The sequence below is a fragment of the Mizuhopecten yessoensis genome, unplaced genomic scaffold (assembly GCF_002113885.1).
Source record: "Mizuhopecten yessoensis strain PY_sf001 unplaced genomic scaffold, ASM211388v2 scaffold10917, whole genome shotgun sequence".
In the NCBI taxonomy this organism is placed as follows: Eukaryota; Metazoa; Mollusca; class Bivalvia; order Pectinida; family Pectinidae; genus Mizuhopecten; species Mizuhopecten yessoensis.
Window position 1 is genome coordinate 850,771 of NW_018408786.1, and position 24,285 is coordinate 875,055.

The 24,285-nt window shown below is 35.4% G+C and overlaps 2 protein-coding genes across 2 annotated transcripts in view; one reads left to right on the forward strand and one right to left on the reverse strand.

Moving 5' to 3' along the window:
• On the reverse strand, positions 1-14,171 carry LOC110463556 (selenoprotein O-like). Its single transcript, XM_021518222.1, has 13 exons — positions 13,846-14,171; positions 10,115-10,253; positions 7,196-7,341; positions 6,499-6,622; positions 5,910-6,025; positions 5,141-5,244; positions 4,505-4,674; positions 4,014-4,048; positions 3,424-3,624; positions 2,244-2,364; positions 1,485-1,642; positions 493-671; positions 1-119 (listed from the first exon to the last, which is right to left on the reverse strand). Exons 1-13 carry the CDS (start codon positions 14,169-14,171, stop codon positions 1-3), a joined length of 1,938 nt encoding a protein of 645 aa, XP_021373897.1.
• The window catches only part of LOC110463589 (methionine--tRNA ligase, cytoplasmic-like), a 21,644-nt gene continuing 11,431 nt past the window's right edge, over positions 14,073-24,285 (forward strand). Inside the window, exons 1-8 of the mRNA XM_021518313.1 lie at positions 14,073-14,794; positions 19,760-19,850; positions 20,436-20,520; positions 20,783-20,911; positions 21,248-21,326; positions 21,742-21,857; positions 22,269-22,412; positions 22,867-22,973. Of these exons, the coding sequence (XP_021373988.1) occupies positions 14,200-14,794; positions 19,760-19,850; positions 20,436-20,520; positions 20,783-20,911; positions 21,248-21,326; positions 21,742-21,857; positions 22,269-22,412; positions 22,867-22,973 (1,346 nt within the window). The 5' untranslated portion in view covers positions 14,073-14,199. The remainder of the gene's footprint in view (positions 14,795-19,759; positions 19,851-20,435; positions 20,521-20,782; positions 20,912-21,247; positions 21,327-21,741; positions 21,858-22,268; positions 22,413-22,866; positions 22,974-24,285) is intronic.

A 24,285-nucleotide genomic window follows, 5' to 3' on the forward strand; every position in this document is an offset into this window, starting at 1 on the left:
TCAGGAAACTCGTAAATCCTGCGCCCAATCTGGTGGCTTACTGTCGTATTGAACTGCTGTACCATAGGTTTTAGAGTTATCTCCCTTACTTGTAGTACCGCTGGTACCTGCAGCTCCTGCTGTAAACAGAAAAGATCATAAATAAAGTTACAAGACATCTAGAATGTCCATTGCCAAAAAACTTCTCGCTGTCATATTAATTAGGGTCGGAGAAAACTAAGGTACAAATACAGGATCATTTCCCTATTGCAAATTACAGATTTAAATTAAAATTTAGGTGGTAAAACACAGTCTCTTTTTCAGTACTCAATGTATCCTACCTTGCAGAAACTTTTGGTTACATACATCTAATTCAACTGAGTTTAATTACACTTAATACATAAATTATAAGGAAAGAATGTCATTTAGATCAGGTAGGCTGGTCTTTCCACCTTTGAAACAACACATAACTTGATAGTTTGGTTATTTTAACAAGGCCCTAATTTTATTTACCCGAGTCTGCATCTGTTGTGGAGGAGCTGCCACCTAGTGACAGATCTGAGAGGTTGTTAAGGTCACCAGCTTCACCGAATGGATTCTCCAGTAACTTTAGCACCCTCTGTACCTCGGAGTAATCTCCCTTCTCTGCAGCTCTGATGGCGTTCTCGGCTATGTAGTTCCTCAGAATAAATCTGACAGGATTCAAGAAACAGTCAGGTAACAATTTTACAATGATTTTGTATGGATATTAACACAAGTGAATTCCTTTGGAAATGTCATAATTATGATCAATAGCTACAAAGAGCAAACTAGCTACAATAAATGTTTTAACATTACATAATGTGTAACTTCTGTTGTCTTCAGCTGGTTACATCCTTGCTTCACAGATATGATTCAGAGTTTTGAGAATGTCTTCAAATTGTTGAATCAGACTTGAAACATTGGTTGTGCCAATTGAAAAAGTTGAATGATTATTTAAAAAAAAATACCCTGTGATTTGAAACAATGATTGTATTACAGACCAACTTTATATGATACATAAGAGTAAGTTTGAAGTTTATACTGTAGTTTGGTAAAAACATTCATATTTGGGCCAGGTGTACCAGAGTTGCAATAAAATATGGAAGGACCTTGACAAAAATTAAGTGTTCGTAGCTCTACTCTTGGAAATACTGTCTTTTAAAGTAGATAAACCGATCGTTCAGATAACTCAAAATGCCCTGGTCTTGTGCTGAACACCAGACAATTTATAGTCTAAGGGGAGATAATCCAGAATTCTGAACATTACGTAATACAGAAAGGACAAAATATCTGTCATCACGTTATCCTTGGTGATCCAACAAAACAAGAGTATATGCACAATAAATGATTATATGAGTGTTTTTTCAGTTCAATACATTTGAGAATGAAATAAACAACAGACATCATACTACTTACAGTCAACCATGATGAGTCTGATAGATCAGGTTCAGCAATTACAAAATAAAATATTTCTGGGCAATTACCTTGGATTTACAGAGTTCATGACCTCTGACTTTTGTTTACTTGCACTCTCAAGGTCACTGCCATCTTTGACCTCTAACTTCAGTCTTTCTGTATACTGTGTTAGCCATTCAGTCCAAAGTTTTTTGTCTGCCTCTGTTTTAGATTTTTGTGTCAAATCCTGGCAAAACAAGCACATTTGTATTTTAATACACCTAGGATAATGGCAAGCCTTGTCACTTCTACAACCACTAACCAATTGTCCAATAACCAAATCAGTACCTTAAGGGACACACTGGCCTTTTTCTTACCCTCGACAGGTGTATCCACACTTTTACCGGTGTGAGATGAATAGAATCCATCCCTGATGTGAGGTATGGATAAGGTCATTCAAACCCAAGGGATATAATATTGAGCAGGAGATCAGAGACTTTGCAGTGATTTACACAGATTTATTGATTAATAACCCTTTCACCACTGTGGATCATAATGGACTCATCCAGATCAATGTGTGGTAGAGTCTACTAAAGTTACCTAGGGGTGAAAGGGTTAACCTCAGAGAAAACTGTCCATAGAAGTCAACAAACCATTACAACTTTAATGATAAACAAAATCTGTCCTTGTTTACAAGACAATTCCTTAAGAAATGCTGGTCTTGAGATATTTTTATGGTCAGAAGGTTGTTAACCCCGACTTAACTGGGTATTTTAATACCGACTACATGTGTTCACTTTCATAATTATGTAACAATTATCAAAAATTGGGTCTTAATAGAATTTTACCTGAAGCTGTTTGGATTTCTCCATCTTCTCTATTTCCTTGGTGAAGGCGCTTAAACCTCGCCCCAGAGCATTTAGTATACCTGGGTTGGTCTGCATCAGCGTCATAAACATCTGTAGCTGTCTGCAGAAAGAAACAATACCTCTGTATTACCACGGTAACCAGGTGAGAACTGGCCGATGATGTCATGACACATCTATTACTCGAATCCATTGTAGGTTTATATGACAAATTACAATGTACCTCATATCATCTAAGGTCTACATGACAAAGTAGAGAAACTGTGAGCAAGCTCACATACATATACCTCCTTCCCCCTTCATTTTATCTAGGTATTCAAATGTTGTTTACAGGGGGTATGAAAATTGAAGCACAGATCCCTTTCCTTATCTACATATGATGTTTTCACTGTGTCAAGTAACAAAGTTAAGGAGCAGAAATTAGTTTAAAAGGCAGTAACTCTAGGAAAAATTGTTGAATTGCAAATTCCTTTCTTCATGCTTTCGTATTGCAGAGTTATCTGCTCTTGTGAGCAGGTATTGATTGTTACGTCATTGGTTTGAGAGAGTAGCGTCATCAATTTTTGAGAAAACGACGTAATTTTCTCACACAAACCAATGACGCAACAATCAATACCTGCTCACAAGAGAAGATAACTCTGCAATATGCAAAGACGGAATACATATGATGTACAAATGGTTTAAGAGGAGTTGAGCTTACAAGGTTCATGAACAGATGGATGGACTGATGGACAGACAGGCTTATTACTATATAACCACCCCAACCTCCGTTTGCATGGGGTATAATTACCTCAGACCACTGAAGTTCATCTTCAGACATATAACTTGGATCTATTCTTGATTTAAACATATTTTATTGCAAATAATATTTTCAAAAGAATTGGACACAAGTTTTCACAACTTATCACAGTCCTTTTCTTCAAATACATGAATATGACCAATAACTTGATAAGGCAATTTACACAATATATGTAAATTACATTTTTAAATGAAAATAGAAAATGGGGTAGAAGAAAAGACAGAGAGAGAAATGTAGTAAAGGATAGTAAAACCGGTAGAGTCGGAAAAAAAAGAGTGATAGAAAAAGAGAGAGATGATCGCATTGGATCTATTGTAGGGACAAACTTCCTCAGATCTATAGTAAATTACCGTGACCTATTACCTTGGGTCCATTGTAGGTTTACACGTCATTTTCATTTCCTCTACTGTGGCACACTGGGATAGGATGTACTCTGTCAACTCGGCGACAGCAGCGTCATAATTGGAACTTCCTGGCAAGGGGAGACGACTGAGACAACGGAAGCAGTTAGTGAAATCGGCTCCCGTCATGTTCATTGTCTCCAGAAACTTTTCAACCAACAAACTGAAAATACACATTTTACCAAACAATTTTTAAAAACAACATTTATGGGAATTGATATTAATATCCCAAAATGATGATATTAAAGAACAGGTTAAGGTAAATATCTCATGCTTACTGGTCTTTTAAAAACAAATTTTGCCAGTTAAGAAAAGGGCAAAAGGCCCTCTTATTGGAGACCAAAAAAGGGTATTACAATTCATCTTAATTGTTCAGCCGCGTGTTGAAATCACTTTTGTTAATGACAAAACATATTGACAAAAGTCTAACATTCTACAGGAGTTTTCTGTTAAAATTTCGCTAAACACACAACTAAATTATGTCGATTTAATTGCCTTAATGATCAAAGAAAGCTGAATTCTGCCACTGATCTCAATGACAGGAATACATACCCATCCTCTGGTAATTCTGTGTTCAGCAGTCCCAACTGAATCACATCAAAGGTTACCGTCAGTACAAACATTAGTAAAACACAAAACTGGTAGCCAAATGATTTTGCCAACATTAAATGCAGAATTGATTGAAACATTCTGATTAAGTAAATCAGGGTTTCAATTCCGGTGATCACATTTCGTAAATAATACACCTACATTCAGTATCGGTCTTTTATTTCACATTACGTAAACATTTAGCAGATTTATTTTCTATAAAAGTAGCAATTGATTGGCTGTGGGTTCTTTTCAGACGTCGGTCTACATCATGTAGTTGGAGATAAACCGTTTATCCCAAATCTATAATCTATAAAGATGTTGTATGACATTTACAATGTGGACACTTGAACATTTCTACCATGTAAGTGCTGACAAAATTGCTGTGAAAATTGAAGCTGTCCTAAGTGATGCTACAAAGATGTTGGTTTGGGGGAGTCAGTAAATGTACAAACCTTTTTCCTCATTTTCTGCGTGTAGTGCCGTGAGAATTCCTCGTCAAATATCCCCAGTTCTTTGTCTGTTTGTGAGAGAGGAATGGCCTCCTGTATAGCTTCAGACAATTTCTCACAGTTCCATTTACAAATCTCGGGTTGTTTCTGATATGTGTATCGACCACCATCATCTGTAATGCAAACAGGGTCATTATGTAAAATGAAGAATTTTCAAATAATTTGATAATAATCTTTGAGAGGTACATAATTATGTTGTACATGTATTACTGACTAATTCTACGCCCTTAAATGGGTGCCTTAGTTATTGACAAGAACTTTTTAAAAAGTAATAACAAATTGGATCTTGAAAGTGGACCAAGGCTCTTCATCCCAGTATGCTACTGTACCAATTTCCTGACCCAGTGCTTCTTGGTTATTTTTTTTTTACAAATATAGCCCCTGTGACCTTGACCTCGAAAGATGTTCCAGATTAATATTTGATAAAACTGATAGCCCTCTATCCCAGCATGCTATTGGCGAAAACGAAGTTGATGCTGAATTTACAGAAGACGGATGCTGTACCATGACATAAGCTCACTTGACCCTTAGGGAAAGGAGATCTAAAACCTGCTTTGTCACACTGAAAGGACAGCTTACCTGAGGCGTTACAGACAAAGTCTGGGTCATAGCTGTCCATGAATCCGTACGGACCGTAGTCTATAGTTACACCACATATACTGATGTTGTCCGTGTTTAGAACCCTGAAAAAGATGAAGGAAGTCATTGATCACAAAGCCAATCATTGAAGGCAGGTGTCATTATCATATCATTAGCAGAAACACTGACAAGGACAATGTTAGATTGAATTGAGAATTTCTGACATAGTGTAAAGATTTATCTAATTATCAGTCCGCCTGTCTCTTTCTCTGCTTTCACTCAAGTATGTAGAAGGCTTACAACTAGGATTTTAGTACACTCGCTGTTTAAATAATAATTTCATCTTTAAAGACAACAAATCCAACACCCAGTCTACTCAGCTGTAAAAGAGTATGTGGTTGGACAGTGCTAGAATTGCAGAATGCTAGCTGTGAGCGCCGAAATGGCAGCACTGGCTGTATGCTCGCCCGGGAGTTGAGAACGATATTAGCTGGTTGCAAAGGCCCTATAACCACGAATAATAATTTGTGAACCGCTTTGAGACGACCTACGAACTAGGTTGTGATAAAGTGGTATATAACAACCTCGAATTATTATTATTATTATTATTACAATGAGACACTTCTTTAATAGTAACTGGTGAAGTTTTGACAATAATATACTGGATTGTTAAGTGCTTGATCACTTAAGACTTTAATGGTTTTTACAGTTTCAGAATCCCATTGAACATCAGAGAAGAGTAACATGTCTGCGGTTGATGAGGACTTACCCGTGGCACCAGCCAACACACTGCCACTCTGCCACCAAACGTGCCGTCCGCCGTACAACTTCACGGAAAAACTCCAGGTACATCTTCTGTTTGTCCTCTTTAAACTGATCCCATATCTGAAATACATTAAATATATCATGCTGAACAAGATATTTTATAACAAGAGGCCTAATGGGCCTGCATTGCTGACCTGGTATTAATTTCACTCTTGCAACCTTAAAAGTGGACTTAGGTTACACCTATTTAATTGGACTAAGTTTAGCTACAGGTTAAATATCATTACCTATGACTGTTTAGTCATTCAAAAGAACCTCTTAAAATATTTGAACACATTTGACTCCTGTGACCTTGAAAGTGGGTCAAGGTCTTTCATTTGAGCAAATTTGGCAGCTCTTCATCCAATCAAGATTCTGGGCAAATGTCATCACCGCGGTTGTTTTCATGGGGATATTTCAATATATACATAATATACTAAAATAATCAGTTTAAGTACAATATACATGCCATGTTGATTTGTTTATCTTAAGGCTAGAACTTTTCTGAACCGGTATCTTTTTTTACCAGCTTCACCATCAGTGCTGTGAATTACCTCTGTGTAGAATGTTTTGACGGTGTAATCCAGCATCTGTATCAGAATATCAGTCTTTCCCACACTCGGGCCTTTCCTCCCAGTCTCTGGGTCCATCGGTTTGAAGATTTCAAATGATCCAAACCTACAAAATAATCAAGTGATGGTTATAAGGATTAAGAGGAGTATTTTAAACATTGCATTCAAAATGTATGCTAATGAACACAATAGAAATTCATTTATCTTGACAGCTTCAAGTTGTGCTCCAAAATTGCCTTTTCTAATGATCATATTATATGACATTTTCACACAAATTCTAAACATCCTGATTTTTAAAAAAAAAATTGAGGATGGACCGTATGTTTTTAGGGGCCGCGGTGGCCAAGTGGTTAAGGCCTCTGACATTCTGCTACCACCAGCCCTTCACCACTGGGTCGTGTGTTCGAGGCCTACGTGGGGCAGTCGCCAGGTACTGTCCGTAGGTCGGTGGTTTTTCTCCGGGAACTCTGGCTTTCCTCCAACACCACCACCAAAACCTGGCACATCCTTAAATGACCATAGCTGTTAACAGGATGTAAAACACAAACAAAAAACAAAAAAACATGGGTTTAAATACATGTATGTTGATAAAACATTTAATTCCGTTTTCATCCCCAAAAAAAATGAGAGAGAAAAAACACTTTGTGAATGAGGATATTCTCCCAAAGAAGTTACTTACCTCAGAAAGGTTGGTGCAATTCTCAGAACGATGGAGCACCGTTCGTGTATAGGATGGCCATCGTAGAAGATGTCTCGGACTACCCTGGAGTCAGAAGTCATACATGTCATAGCCCGTGTGCTAGGAATTCCAAGGTGGAAGATTGCCTGAACAAAAAGTAACATTTTCTTAATAAATCATTTTAATTATTTCTGTAATAAAATTATTTTGATTTTTTTTCTTGTTTTGTAGATTGTTTCTACTGCATGGTAACTAGTAATAGATGATGTATAGAGTTTATCACATCATAAAAAACAAACAAACAAAAATCTTATTTCAAACTATTTCCTCGACCGTTATCATTTTTTCAGACAGCATATATGTTTCAATAAATTATGCTCCATATTATCCATAGGAAAAGATTATTTTCTTTGTGACACACTGACAGTCAGAACCCAGGTACAAAATATTGTCCAGAGTGTACACATAAGTCAACCAACCTGGCAGCATATATGTGTTTTTGCTTACAAAATGTCAGCGTGAGAAACCCCTACAAACAGACTGGAGGGTTTACATTTTTTAACACATGAACTGTGTGTAAGAATTGCATGGAAAAGGATTTTCTACTTCATTAAAACATCACTACAATTTTTTAAAAGACATATGCTATCTTAAAAAGGATTTTTGTAACAATTGTCCAAGTTTCCATTGTACATGTATCATTTTTAATTAACAACTAATTTATTAATCAATAATGACTACTTGATTGTTTATGTATTACACTTCATCAAATTTGTTGACTACACATGACAATTTACGAAATCTATTTTACATTGTGTTACATTGTATCATTATTTAATGGAGATTTTGAAATAGAAATGTTGTAGATATATATATTCTATTTTATTAAGTCATACAATTCCAACAGCAATAAAATCTTGAATAAAATTTATAGAAAATCATAATTTAAATGATATCGTTGGAGCTTTTCTTCTAGATTATTTTCTAATTTTAATTGTTTTTTTACTCTCCCAAGGGAGAGTGGGCCGTTCCCGGAGGTACTGCAATACCGGGCCAACCCGTGGCAAGAGCGGAGCAAGCCCCTGACATCTCACCTAAGTCCAAAAATCAGTTTAATATCGAAGTACCCCGGTGGGGTACGTATCAGATATTAAGCTGATAAGAACAGATACTACACTTTGATCTTAGCCAAAAGGCCGAGAAGCGATACTTACTCAATGGTAAAAATACATTATAAAGGAAAAATCAAGTTTTCTAATACGGGTAAAACTGCAATTAGAATAACAGAATACAAAATCATTAAAATCTTGTAAACTGTCATTACAGCAATATCCAAGTGAACTAAAGAGAATCTATTTACTATACTCTAGAATACCACAAATTCAAATAATATCTAAATAATGGGATTTTGTTAAATAAAGACCATTTAGTATTAAATTTGTCTTAACAACACTTTTTCTGTCGTTCTCCATTACCTCCCTTTAATATAAGGTTTAGGTACACAGTATGTATGTTTAGCGTGGCTATAAATACTGATTATAATGCCTTGCTATCAGTGACAAGCCCTCAGGCTTACAGTCCTTGGTAAGTGAAGGATAATGGCCCTGACGTTAATAGCATAGCTCAAGTCTATACATGTACATGGAGTAGACTATTATAATGGTTATAGTATAATAAAGGGATCGCAGGTTTATCGATTCACCAGACGTTTCGTACAGAAAAGAGTGTAACAGATGTTGAATATTTTTCCAGAAACCTGTGTATAACACCTTACACACTCTAAGACTTAATCTTTCTCTAATAATAAACTATGTACATATGGTATGTTGACATACCTGCGACAGGCCTTAATATAAAGGGAGGTAACTGAAGAATATCAGAGATAGAGCATGTAATGATGACTACATTAACTGGATTATTTACAAAACTGCTACTTCTTAATATTATTTAAACAGATCATATTTTATAAAATATAATAGCGTTTCTCTTCTGTTCCAATGAATATTTCAGGAATGATGGACTTCAAGATTTTAAAACATTTATTTTCTGTTATTCTAATTCACATTTTACCCTTTTTAGAAAATTTGATTTTTCCTCTATAAGGTATTTTTACCATTGAGTAGGTATCGCTTCTCGGCCTTTTGGCTAAGATCAAAGTGTAGTATCTGTTCTTATCAGCTTAATATCTGATACGTACCCCACCGGGGTACTTCGATATTAAACTGATTTTTGGACTTAGGTGAGATGTCAGGGGCTTGCTCCGCTCTTGCCCCGGGTTGGCCCGGTATTGCAGTACCTCCGGGAACGGCCCACTCTCCCTTGGGAGAGTAAAAATACAATTAAAAGTAGAAAATAACCCTAGCACACTATCCTTATACAGTATGCATTCATTCTGGCAATGGTCTCCATTAACTAAATATGTCTATTTCAGATTAATATTTGATCCATGAGGATATCATAGATTACACTGTTCATGTCAATGGAGTCATTTTTTTCCCCTCAAAATTAAATGTGGCTCCAAATTCTGTCAATTTCTTATACCAGGCTTAGAAGAGCCAAAATATTTCACAACACAGCATTCCTGTACAAACCTGTTTCATTTCAGATTTTCCTTTCTCATTTTCAGAAACAGGTATACTTATACCATGTTTTCAATATATATATAGTATCCAAATATTGCCATCGCTCTAGTCTAATAAAACAAGTAACTTTGTCTTCCAATAAAAGTTTCTACAACCGGCAGGAGTCAAGACCACAGTTGTTTAAAGGATATTTCTCCTTTTATTAAACAAGACAAATTTCTAAATACATTGATCCCTGTCATAATAAGTTGTACATTCAAAAAAATGTGTATATCTACTAGTATACATTGTATCATGTTGTAAGTCTGTGATATGCATACAAACTAAAGTATATTACCTCACTACATAGAAACTCCCTGATGGTGCTCCTCAGGACCTTGCGCCCATCAGCCGTCCTAGAATATGGGGTTAGCCCTGACCCCTTAAACTGAATCTCCCAACGCTCACCCTTCTTGTTCACCACTTCACCCAAATACCTAAGCGGAGACAATCACATGTAAGATTCATTTTTCAGTAAAAGTAAGATTCAACGTTCAACTGCTACAGAAGAATTATATTAGGGTACTTCTGACACTAGTCAGCAAAAAAAAAAAAAAAGCAAGCAGTTACTACAAAGAAAATTAATTTATGTCCATGTATGACAATACATGTAGCTTGTACAGTTTTTATACTTATCTCTAATATATTTCACACAAGAGCAATACAAATGTGGCACAATCATGACCAGCTAACAAACAAAGGTGAGCAGAACGTGTGTGAGAGAATTCGAAAGTGACAAGGTTGTGACCTTGACCTTTGAGCTCTGACCCTAAAACAAGCAATTTCTTCTGGCCTGAATGTTTACATCACATGATGAGGGAAGTATATTTCAGTTTCATCTGTAAACACAAATTTTCTAAAATTCTTCACTAGTGACCTTGACCTCTGACCTCTGTGACTGATAAAGAATAAGCACCTTGTTTAGGAAAACAGTTTTGCAAGTGTAAAGTTTGAAACTCATAAGATTTTTGCTGTCAAAAAGATATCATCCAGAAACAAATGTTCTATATCACTCTCTGATCTGGTGACTTTGACTTTAAATATTTGACCTCGAAAAACAACACTTACTTTTCCAGACCAAATATGGATTACATGTGTGAAGGTTTAAATTGACACATTTTGCAGTAGCGATATTTAAACGGGAAAATCTGAAAGCTGTTGTGCCCTGATCTGCAAAAATATAATTACAATCTGCCACAACTTTGTCAGGGACATATTACAACCAAACAAATTACAAATGCTGAGAATTTCATCTATTTTTTGTAGAAATTTATTCCTATCTGAAAAGTATTTCCTCAATGTACAATGATGTAGCATTGCTCCTCTGCTGATAACACTAAATACACATGTACTTATTCTTAAGAGAGCTTTTGCAAAGTCAATCTCTTTTCAGCATGACTCCTACTTTTTTTTCCCTTCTCCCTAAAAATGTGTATAATACCAACTTACATCTTGACGGTCAAAATTTGCTTAACTAATCAAAGAAACCAGTTTTGAAGGAAAACTATGGTATAAAGATGATTCACCTGACCAATATGTATTTCAAGTAAAAGCTGATTGACAAGAAATCTTTGGGCCAGGTCAGATAGAAAATATAAAAGTTAAAGAAAAGATAACAACATAACATTATTATGTTCATCCCATCATCAACTCTTATCTCAATTCAAAACACAGCAGAAACAATCGAGTTTGAAAACAGAAAACAGAAAATTGTGTATACAGCTACACTGTATCAGGCTATTTTTTGGTTGTATTCATTTCCTTGCTATTTCGTCTTTGCGTATTGCAGAGTTATCTTCTCTTGAGACCAGGTATTGATTGTTACGTCATTGGTTCGTGTGAGAAAATTATGTCTTTTTCTCAAAACTTGATGACGTTACTCTCACAAACAAATGACATAACAACGTTAACCAATACCTGCTATCAAGAGAAGATAACTCTGCAATACGCAAAGACGGAATACTAACAATTTCAGTAGCATCTGAAAGATAAATCTGGGGCACAAAAACGTTAGCTAATAAATAATGGTTACCAGTTCACCGATTTTGTTAACGTTTGGTACAGCCACTTCAGGTATTTGTTGGAATGAGTATGAGATTGCTTTAATTCTTGTCGACAACAATAAGGGATTTATATATATATTGACAGAAAGAGAGAAAGAAATTCTAGCCTTTTCAGTGCTTTGATGTTTCACAGTACCTAAGAATGAGACATTTCAATCCTTTTGTTGTAGAGACAAAAAATGTTGTAATCCTATAATGCAACACTCAGGATACAAAAATTTGGTCGAAGTGCCAAAAATATTACAAACTAGAACTGTAAGCCAATTAAAGGCTAACTAATACGGTATCCCCACTGCTATATATACCAGAACTGTAAGTTAAAGGCTTACTAAGGCAAAGCATTGCAAAGCAATCCATAGTCTCCCACCAGTAACAAGTATTTTGCACAAGGGGCATAACTCCATCAAAAAGGGTCGAAATCACGAATTAACATGCCAGTCCACAACTACATAAGATACCATCATTCAAGAAAAGTTTCAATGAAATCCACCTGTTAGCTAAGGAGGAGTTTTCCGGACAAGTTACTGTGGACGACAGACAGGGTGATTCCAGTATACCCCCCTAACTTCATTGTGGGGGTATAAATATAGAGAAGTACTTAAATGTGTTCTGAAAAATCTTGGTACTGGATTCACCATCTACCGAAACGTCTCGATCTGTACCCAGAGAGAGAGAGAGAGAAAGAGATAATTGGTCACTTGTTTTACCCTATGTGCGTTTGAAGCTGGACAAAATGCCAAATCTGATAGGCATTTGGTTAAATCGGTCCAAGGTAATATCGGCCAGGCCGATTTTACCCAAGTGATATCGGCCCAAGTTAAAATCAGCCCTACTATGTATCTATATGTTAAATACATGGGATATATACATTTATAAGTACAATTATATTTAAATAAATATATTAAAGGATTTATTTAATTACGTACTGGTGTTGTTGTTTTGTTTTTATTGCCTTACACAAACAATGATGTTCCCCTACCAGACTGTTGTTATAACTGAGTTGCTTATAATTAATACTCATAATTACGCATCACAGCCACGACTCCAGGTAGCCAATCAAATGTATTGATCACTCACGCAAATGGTGATAAATATGATTGATTTTCTTGGACAACCACTTTCAATCCACTTCAATAACATACATCAATTGAACAACGATCGATTCACTTTAATTTGCACCTAATTATATATAATCATCATAAGCGACAACTGTACATACATTGTGACTGTGTGGTGAGGCCGAGGCAGCATACGTTGCAGTGCGACAGATGTAACAGATGGCAACACAGGACATATGATACTGGTATGTAATTCAAATATAGTTTCCATTTATGGCCGAAAATATGGTTTCATTTAATACAAAATACGAGAATTGCTTTCGGCCATAAAAGGAATAAATTCTTAATCTTTATTAAAGTAACTTGATTTCATTAGATACTTTTAGCCCGTTTATAAGTACAATTATATAATGAAAACGGACAAATAGTTTAAAATGAAATCAAGTTTCTTTAAATATATTTGTATATTCCATTCATGGCCGAAATATGGTTTCATTTGATACTAGCGCTCGTACAAAATACATGTACGGGCACTGAGTATCTAATGAAATCATGTTTCTTATAAGCATGTACACGAACGTATGTCGATATTTGATTTTATTAAATATTATATTTTGTGGAACTCGTGACTGAGACAAGGAAATGCAGAAAGGAATTTATTAATTCAAATATATATGTTCAGAGGTTGATATACAAATGAAACACAAAGAAAGGGGATTTTTATAACATTTATGTATATTCCATGTATACATATAGGGTCGATTTGAACTTGGGGACCGATTTCACTTGGGTAAATCGAGTCCGTTTTTACCTTGGGCCGATTTAACCATAAATCATCTGATAAAACCATTACATAAAAGGCCCCCTGCAAGATAGTAAATTATTTGATTAAAGTTGTTCATACTTACATTGCAGCACCATCACCTAGTTGACCAGAGAAATATCCAAATTGATGACCACAATAGCAGTGCGCTGCTGGTTCACTCCCGGGTATAAGTTTATTCCCCGCTAAATATTCACAGAAGTTCTTCTCTTGAATTTCAGTTTCTTTTAGGTCTAGCAAAGATAACGCTGAAGATGAGTGACATACAAGAATGGGATTTTCAACTGGAGAAAGTTTTATTTTTGAGAAACATGCCCCTGGTACTTGTCGAGGAAAAACCTTTGTTTCAGGGTCAATCGGAAGGGATCTCAATGCGAGATTGTCAAAATTGAGAGTTTCCAAAGTTGACATGTTGGTTGCTAATCTATGAAATCCAGCAATGCATCTCCATGTACAGAACGCTGAAGTTCCCACGAGATTACGAAATAATTTAGATTTAAATGAATATCTGTGGTCTCTTCTTTCCAATCTCGCGATTGCTGTGCCAGTTTCAGCAGCGAATCTCCGAAACATTGAAATCCAATGCAAAATCCATGCAGTGTTTACAAAACACTTCACTTCCGGTAAGCAGCGCCATCTGTTCATTCGAGTGAAAATTGCATTATACAATAATCTAAACGTACTGACACGCGTAGCAAACCATCTTCATACATTTTATATACAATATAACAGAGTTTTCGTTTGCCAGAATATATCGTATTTAATCTTTCTTAACGGGGTGTGTGCCTATACCTTTTCTTCAAACAAAACGAAAGTACTCACTTCCGGTCCTCTTTCTCAGGAAGTGAGTTATCGCCCTTTACACACGTGCGTGATTTTCACTTTACCGGCAATATTGTTGACATTTCACATAAACCGTGGTAATTTCGGAATGAAGCTTCACACGAATCCGTGGAATTTTAATTCCTTGAAGCTTTTGGCAGCAGCAGAACTATCAGGAATCAAACTAGAAGTGGTGGAAAGAAAACACGACGGTAAAACATTGTTCAGTCGAGCCCCTGTCCTGATATTTATAGAGATTGACATATGTCACTCTACTGTCAAATGTTTCATCATATAATCTGCGAGATCTTCATAAATTGTATTCACGACCAGAACATTTGTATTATTGGTTTTATGGTGGAGTATTTGCCTATTGAATCATTGTGTAAAATAATTTAATTCAAATTATTATGTTGATGGTCAACAAGAAATCATTTTTGTCAAGAATTTCTAATTTCTTATTGTGAAAAATGTAAAATCAAAACAAAGAAAAGAAAAATGTAAAAAAAAATAAGTATTTAAGTCAAGCTAAAAAACATCATGAGTTTGTGTTATTTGATCATCTCTGACCAAAAGTCGCCAATTGTGAAAATGTCTTAATTCATTAGTCTTGCTGTGATCGTGATAACTATGAACTTGTAGAACAATTTTTTCATCAAAAATCATCAAAATTTTACATCTGCATTATAAGTTTAGGTGTCTATTCATGACATGTTGTTAATGTTGTAAACATGGCTAACTTAAGGAGGCTTAAATAAAAGGTATATAAATAGGTATTGCATGTTTGACAATTATGATCGAGTTAGTCATTTGTAAATCATGTACTACGAAGAACATTAAATCTGTTACCTCCCCTATTTGCAAAATTGGGGGATGTCATGGAGTCCTCCTTAATTGTTCTGTATATATATTCCAGAATCTGTGACTTATATGTCCGCATGGTCATAGTCTTAGTGAAAGTGTTAAAATACATTAATATGACTTCTATTTTTGTACTAGGATACTGATATTTGCCATGGAGGTACTATTCAAATTTATAACCTGCTATGAAAATAGACTTGATAATTTTTACCAAATCTGCCTGTTGAGGTTTTGGTGCAAGTGTAAAAATTCATTAATCTAACTCAGGTAAGTTAAAACCTCATTATATTGCAACCATTTGTCAAAAGAAGTTTTGGCATTTGAAAGTGGTGTGGAACAGAGGGTAAAATATAAAGGAATTGTTAAGAAAAAGAAAAAGGGGGATCTTGAAAAGTTGAAACCTATTTCTATGTGAGTTGAGATGGCAAATGGAATAAGGAGTGTACTTATAATGATGTTCTACTGTAAATATTTTAGGATGGTGTTATTTAGCACAGAGGTTCCCTTCAAATACAATATAGTCTAGCTCAAAATATGGGTGCTGTAGTGTTCTCCGACAGCCCATACAGGAAGAAATGCACGCTTGCGAACAGTTTTAATCTAGGAGGAAGACTCCAGATTTTGGAACCTTCTATGCTTAACTATTCCTAAATTCTAAGATCTTATGATTTCACTTGAAAGAACAACTCAAAACATGCCATTTTAGAGGGTAAATTGGTCCCTAGTGGTATATATACATGTAAACACTTTTTCTCAATTTTGTTTTTAATTTTGAGCATGCATATAATCTCCACCATAAACAGCTTCATTTTGTTTTACAAAATTTATGGAGAAAAAAAAAATGCAAATTCATGTAACAGTTATCCTGAACTATGTAAGTCATATGAAGATTGCCTATTGAATAATATGTATGAATACACAATAGTTTCAATAAAAATCATTCAAAGCACTTGCAAATTTACTAAGATATTGTTTGGAAGCTTGAATTGTAAAAAGATTAATAACTTTAGGTCGTTTATCTTCTTTTAGTAAGGGAGAATATGCTAAGAAAATAATTTACCAAGTGATGAAATAGGTTCTGAAGTAGAACTTTTCTTTGTGTGCTGTGAAATTGGGAATTAGATCTCATTAATACATTATTCCTTAAGAAAAAAAAACATAGAGTTTATAATCTTTAACAGGACGGACTTACATGAAATAAATCTTAAGCAAAGTGAGTAAGATACAATATACTTCTATCTGAAGGCATTCATTTTATACAAACTTATGTGTTTTTTTAGTATCCTGGCATTCAAAAGATCGAATCAAATCGGTTTATAACTTTGACCTTTCTGACAGTTGGTTTTGATACAACATGACGTAAATTAAAATATGCTATGTCATATGTGACTCAGACGTGCTGCAAATAGAAACTATGCAGCATGATCCACATAATATTCCAATGTTTAATTTTTTTTTTTTTTTTTTTATTTATTTGTAAATTGTGTAATCTTTATGATTATATAAGACACTTTTATTATTAGGAATTTAGGATAGACATTTACTTACATTCTGAAACAATTATATAATGCATTTTGATTCCATTTCTAACTTTTGCCAACAATTTTCTTCTTTGAAGACCTAGGTCCATTCCCCAGTTCTTATACAGCAATAACCGGTGTTACCCTGTAATGTATTATGTGACTGAGATGGTCTGTTAGATTAATGAAGTGAATGAAAGCATTAACATTATACATGTACATGTCCTACACTGTGTATCGAACACAACCCCGAGATGTACGTAACATTTCCTGTTTCCCCTGACATGCTACAGGTGGAGACTTAACATCCCTCTACCTGACATTACAAACTGTAAATCTGCTGTACAAATATCTATATAGGTTTCAAAGAACCTCACACTAACGTGTCATAGGTCATTTTGTTAAAATTAGGTCAATCACAGCTTGAAAGCTTGGCCTTCTGACTTTTCCTTTTTACAATCATAATTCATTTATTTATACATACAATGAGAAGAATAAAAATAGAAGTTATCGAATATAAGATTTCAATAAGATTTCTGTACACTGTGGTAGTGATTCATGACGGTATAACAGTGTAGGTGTATACATGTTACCTTTAAAATATACACAAGCTAAGATTTGTTTTTTTACCCATCAAACCATAAATGTGGACATCCTGTATGTAATGTATGATGAAATCCAGTACTCTACAGTGAATCACTTCTCCAAACTTCAACCAGTTACAACTGTGGTTACTCTGCCTGGAGGACATTAACTGTGGTAATAAGTTCGTGTAATTATAGCTTACTTACCTCCAGGTCAGATGTAAGTAAAGTAGTTTTTATAGTTATCACATGAATTACATGTTAATTACATTATTATACTTGGTTACATAACTGTACGTAATTACATTATTTCAGTACTCTCATCATTACATTGTGTATCACATTGTATTGATAAGTTCAGCGGGAATCACTTTTGATCTTTAATTTTGCCTGTCACTATTTCCCCAAGGAGAGCCATTTCATTCATTCATAAAAAAATAAACAATTCTAATGAGGTTCAAATTTGGGTCATTTCGGTACACATATAATATTCTAACAATGATTGTACATACGCTTACAGCGTAGCCAAATCAACATCAATTTTGTGGATAACTCGATCATACACATTTTACACCTTTGTGTGCAAACATTGATTATGTGGACAACTCGTACACATTTTACACCTTTGTGTGCATACGCTTCACTGATCATTTGTCTGATGAAAGTGACAGTGTGCATATCGTACTAGTCATCGAAACATCACATAGAAATTTGTATTGGTTGTGTGAAAAGAACTTTTCACAATCCATACTTTAATACCAAACCTGAAGAAAATGTTTAGAAAAAAAAGAGGTTCAAACTTTTCCCTGTTTCTCTTGTCCCCTGGTCAGAAACTTATATTGCACAACACTTATGTTCTGATAGTACTTGTGTATAAATGAACGTTAAGGCCAAATATTTTTTTCTGTATTTGTTTCTGGTTACCCTTTCAAGTCTAACTTTTTCAGACATGTAACCAGAAACAAACATGTTTTTTTATTTGGCCTAACTAAAATTGATGGTAATGATCATATTTAGACATGTTATTTATTGGGGAGATGGATTACCTTGGCCTTTGATTTGCTCAGAATTTTTCTACTAATTTTAATTGTCTTGTGATCATTTTAGCATACCTCTGTTTGGCTGATATATTCAACTAATTATCAATTCCACCAAATCCACAATTTTCACCAAACATCATACATAAGATCTACAAACGTCATACATAAGATATACAAACGTCATACATAAGATATACAAACGTCATACATAAGATCCACTCATCATTCTTACCAAACGTCATACATAAGATCCACTCATCATTCCTACCAGGTGTTGTTTTCATTCTTTTGGGGTCAATATGAAGTCTGCGATGGCCACTATGGTCTTAAGTTCTCAAAAAAACTTGTTTAGTTTGAATAATAAAAGAGACAGGTGAGGGATACAGGCCTGATGGGCCTGTTGCTAGATATTTCCACACTGTTTTCCCCATGAAGGATTTGAAAGGTTACTGGCTTGTATAGGTACTGATATTCAGAGCCAAGTAAGAGATAGTAACACTTCAGGTTAAACCTCATCCTCAAAATTCCAGGGGACACACGGCAAGCTGTACTATTGGTGTCGGGTGAGAAAAACTGACCAATCACTAGCCTTTTACCTGTCCTTCAAAGATTACAGAGGAGCACCACATGACTTAAAAATTGGTCAATTTTACCGTTATGCTGCAGAGGGATTCTTTTAATGTACATCAAAGAATCAAACTGGTCTCCTTGTATCATCCACAAGGTGGCGCACACTTAGCTTTTGATTTTTGTCTCATGCAGAGAATGTAAGGGACCCCAGGGCCCGTATTTCATGAAACTTATGAACTTGTGAATAATCAAACCCAGATTCTGTCATCAAGTCCAGTTCTTGTGCCAGTGACAAATTAATGAAATGATCGTATATTGTCCGAGATATGAAACAAAATTGGAGAGACTTTCAGCCGAATACTGTTTTCAATGTTTAAAGTTGACTTTTTGACTGTGTGACGCAATTTAAGCAAGTTAGAAGAAAGTCGGCTTGAACAGAGAATTCAAGCATGAGAATGAGAATGGTTTCATGAATGGAGCCCTGGTTGATTATAATTTAATATGTTTAATCACCACCTTTGCTGTTTAATGGATGGCCTTGAGTTGATAAATATAGACCATTGTGGTAGATAAAAAGATCAGTTTGTGTCTCTGTGTTACAGATAAGGTGGTGCCCTACCTGACAAGGAACACCTTGCCTGTACTAGAAGTCTTCCCAAACAAATTCCTCTTCTCTGTTGGAGCTGCCACAAGGTAAGGCAAGATACTATATATCAAGCTATTACAGATTCAATCACTTTATTTTGGTTAAGTTCCTGTCATCAAAACTTTCTGTGCCCATCTACGGTGTGTTAAAATCACCACAATATAGAAATCTGTATCGTTCGATTTCATGTCCATTTTAAAACCAAAAAAGAAACACACAGTTACATTTACGGTTCTATATTTCCAAAATGCCTTAATATTATTTATTTATTTTTGCTATATATTTAAATGTACTCGCCCACAAACAAATTTAGCATTGTGTCAAAATCTGTGGGTGGTCAGATGGCGCAGTGAATAATGCATTCGCCTTTCACCAAGATAGCCGGGGTTTGATTCCCTGATTTGATGTAAAAAGGTATGGAGTCATCACCTGCCAGACCATGTGGATTTTTTCTGTGACTTCAGGTCCTCCACCATAAAGACCCCCTGTGTGTCCACATCTAGGTCAACAAGAGTGGTTAGAATAAGTTGTTATACTTGTTTCTTAATTGTTGTAAAATAAATTAAGTTTATTTAACTGTCCTTGCACACATTGAAAGTTGATTCTGTAGAGGATTGTGTATTGTCTCCAAGGTACCTACTGAACCAGCAGTCGCTGAGTCCAGAGGATGACAGCACGGTGGACAGATGGCTGGAATGGGACAGTAATCAGTTACAGGTGAGTGGTCTCCCTTCTCTGCTGAATAACACCTTTTCTATAGTTTACAGACATGGGTTGGAATCTACCTACATAATAATAGATAGACCATAGTAATTAATCAAGACATACAGCAATTTAACTATATTACTTGAACAAGCTTGCTTACTCAAGAACCATGAAATGATTTGTTATCCAACATAGTTGTTTGGAAATCAGAAGATCTCTTGTTCGCATTGCACCCACCACTTATACTGTTATGATGTTGTGTATTATATTGCAGCCATCGTTGGTACCATACCTTGTGAGTGTGATCGGCCAGAACAAACCAGATGCCTTCCTCCTGTCTCAGATACAGACCTTACTCAAACTCCTAAATACGGAGCTCAAGGGCCGCCAGACTCTCACCAAGGTCAGAATCACTAAACATTGTGTCACTACCACTGGACTCATCTGTATCACACTTCATTACAGTAGTATCAAATCGTATTAGCAAACTGCACATCTAGGTAAAATACGAATCTGTTATGTGTTCATATTAAAATTAAACATTCTTGGATTTGCAATGAGAACCATGATCAGATTGCATACTCATTTGTCCCTCAAAAATACTAAAAAATACTCTCATTATTTGATTATGATAGTTCACACAAGGTATCAGAGTTTGAATTAAATATCTTTTGTAGCGGTTAAAAATAAATTCATGGCAAAGTAAATGTATTAAACATATTTCTTTTATACTTTGCAGACTGGGATAACAGCAGGGGACATAACTCTTTGGGGTTCATTGTACCCCATTTTTAAACCAGGCAAAGCCAGTATTAAAGGTAGGCAGTGATAGCTGTCGTAATTAGAACCACGTCTAGCATAACGAGATGATTTCAATGAATAAAGAAGAAACATAGAATATTGTTATTATCAAATTGAAGAGTTCTTCTAATTTGACTACTGTCACCTGCATGTTTGAAAGAAAGTTGTTTCTAGTATCTAGGATGCACAAGCATTTACGTGACTTGATCAAGAAAAAACAAAGGAAAAATGTACTGAGACAGGATATTCCAACAAACACCAATTCTATGATGTATTTCAAATACTTCTACATAATTCAATTAATTTTCCTATTTTCATTACATAACCAATTCTTATGTACTGTAAGGAAAACTTTGAATTTTCTTTTCAAAATATTTTCATCTTTCATCTGGGGAAGGATGTATTTTATAGACATCAGTCGCTGTTTTACAGGTTGGGAGGGCCTGTACCCTAACATCAAGGCGTGGTTCTGTAGAGTAGAGGAGGAGCCAGCTGTACAGAAATCTATATCTGTTGTGGTCGGGGGCAAAGATACTGGTGTGTTTAAGGTAAGTGTTTGTGTGATTATGGTAAATGTACTTAGTGTGACAGTTTCGCATTTAATGAGCCATTTAAGAACCCAATGTGGAAAATACCTTTCTGAAGAAAATGAATGAACTACTAAAGGGTTTTTTTTGGGGGGGGGGGGGGGGGTTACGTCCTATTAACTGCTATGGTCATTTAACGACATGCCAGGTTTCGGTGGTGGAGGAAAACCAGAGTATCCAGTACCGGTCGACTGCCCCACATCGGCATGGAATCTGCAACCTAGTGGTGAAGGGCTAGTGATAGCAGAATGTCAGAAATCTTAATCACTTGGCCACCACCGAAAGTGTGTCGAAAGTGTGTCTCGGATCTCTATATATTTTACGCCACTTCCTGTTTGTAGGATATGCTAACACATCACTTCCTGTTTGTAGGATTCTCTGCTGGCCCAGCCTGTCCCGTTGTCCCCACCTACTCCTTCATCTCTTAAGCCAGACAAGGTTGTGGCTGACTCTAACAAGAAGCAACAAAGCAAAGGCAAACCGGAGAAAATGGAGGCTGATCCTGCTGAGAGTCAGGTATGTGGAGTAGACTTTGGTAGTTATTAGTCTCCATGGAAGGAGCCTGGTATTTTATGATGTAATTTTAAGGACTTATTTACAAATGAATCTCAAGTATACATTGAAATCTTGTTATATTGCCACTATTTGTTTAGAGTAAATTATTGGCATTATAAAGGGGTTTGGCAGTTTATCGAGAGGAACTTTTAAAAGGATTGTGAAGTGAAAAGGAAAAGACAACCTTGAAAAACATTGGTGGTAAACACATTGGAAAAAAAATATAAGTCTTTTTGATGAGGTTTTAGTGTGTGTGGCAACCAGGAGTTTTGACTTAATACGTTCAACCTTTTTTCGAATCACCCATTTTATTTTCAAAAGTCTAAAGTCAGTTTGTCTCTATACATTTATTATTCTCTTTTAGTTGTTAACCTAACTTTATAGCCAAATGCTTAACACTTTTCATGATTCACAGATCCTGGCTGCCAGACCTGTAACTCCAGAAGAATTAGCTGCTGCTGTGAAGGCGTGGAATTCTGGGAAGGGCTCCAGTCCAAAAGTCAGAGAAAGGGTCCACCCTGTGTTAGTATTGGTCTTGTTACACTATTTCAGTATTCTATATGATGATGCATTTACCGAGTTATGGTTGTATCTCACCTTACACATTTTACCTACAATTTGTGTTAGAGTTATCTCCCTTCAGATTATTGTTTATTAGCATTATCTATCGATTCAATATTAGAGTGATATCGATACATGCAATTCTATTTCCCTTTCTTATCAATAGTTAAACAAGTCTGCATTGTCTTCCTTAGATATTTTACATGCTTCTTATTGTTGAACTCTTTGAAAAGGAGGTCCATGTCACAGTAAGGTAGCATACATCTTTAAATCTTCATTTCACAAAAGCATACATGCCATATCTCACGATTTTGGCGTGAGACTCACGAAAATTGCTTCAGAAAAAATCCTCGCGGCATGAGACCCATTTCTATGCATTTCAATCGGTCTCACGAAAAGAAACAAAATTTTGTCAATCTTAGTGAATAAACAATAGCTACATGTATTCACACTGACCTTGGTCACTGAGAGGTCTGAAGTCACACGCCAGCCACTTAAAATTACAGGCCAGGCACATTAACAGCATAAGTGTGAAAGTTGTGAATGGCCCGGACAGCCGATTAAGCAGCGCATGGCTTGGTGACTTGCTCACCGATGTGTGAACTGTTAAGCAATTAAATCAGTGATCCCACATCCAGTGGGGGCTAGTTGCTAATTAATATGTGATGACAGTTGATATAAACATTAAACAGCAACATAAGAGCTGTTAATTCATTTCAATTGAAAACATGTTTTACCCAAATAGAAATGTAACTCGTAACTATAAAATCAAAGCCGGACACTGATATTGAATCCGGAATTTATTCTCTTGTCGTCGTGATGGGATTGGGTGTTGATGAAAAAAACATAAACTCAAGAAAACAAGGTTTTTTTTAAACGAATATTAAATATTCCCAATGTTTTGAGGTGTTGTTTTTTTAACTCGGGTAACAAGGATATCCTTTCATTATTCTTCATTTTTCTGCCTTTGATGGAAGTATTGTGATATATTTACTTTCAAATGTTGATAGTTTTATCCAGACCCATTGGGCCTCTTGTTTTCCAATCAAAATAAACACATACAGTGGTAATGGTATTGTCAGATCACCTATCCTAGGAGAAGATGAACTATATATATATATAGCTATGCATAATGAATACTGTAGAGATGATATTTATATATATACATATATATATGAAATTCTGTTTTAAAAAATGATGAATCAACCATAAATGATAACTTGTCTGAGTTCTTGGATCTTTTGTTTCTTCAAGAGAAGAACATAGCAAAATT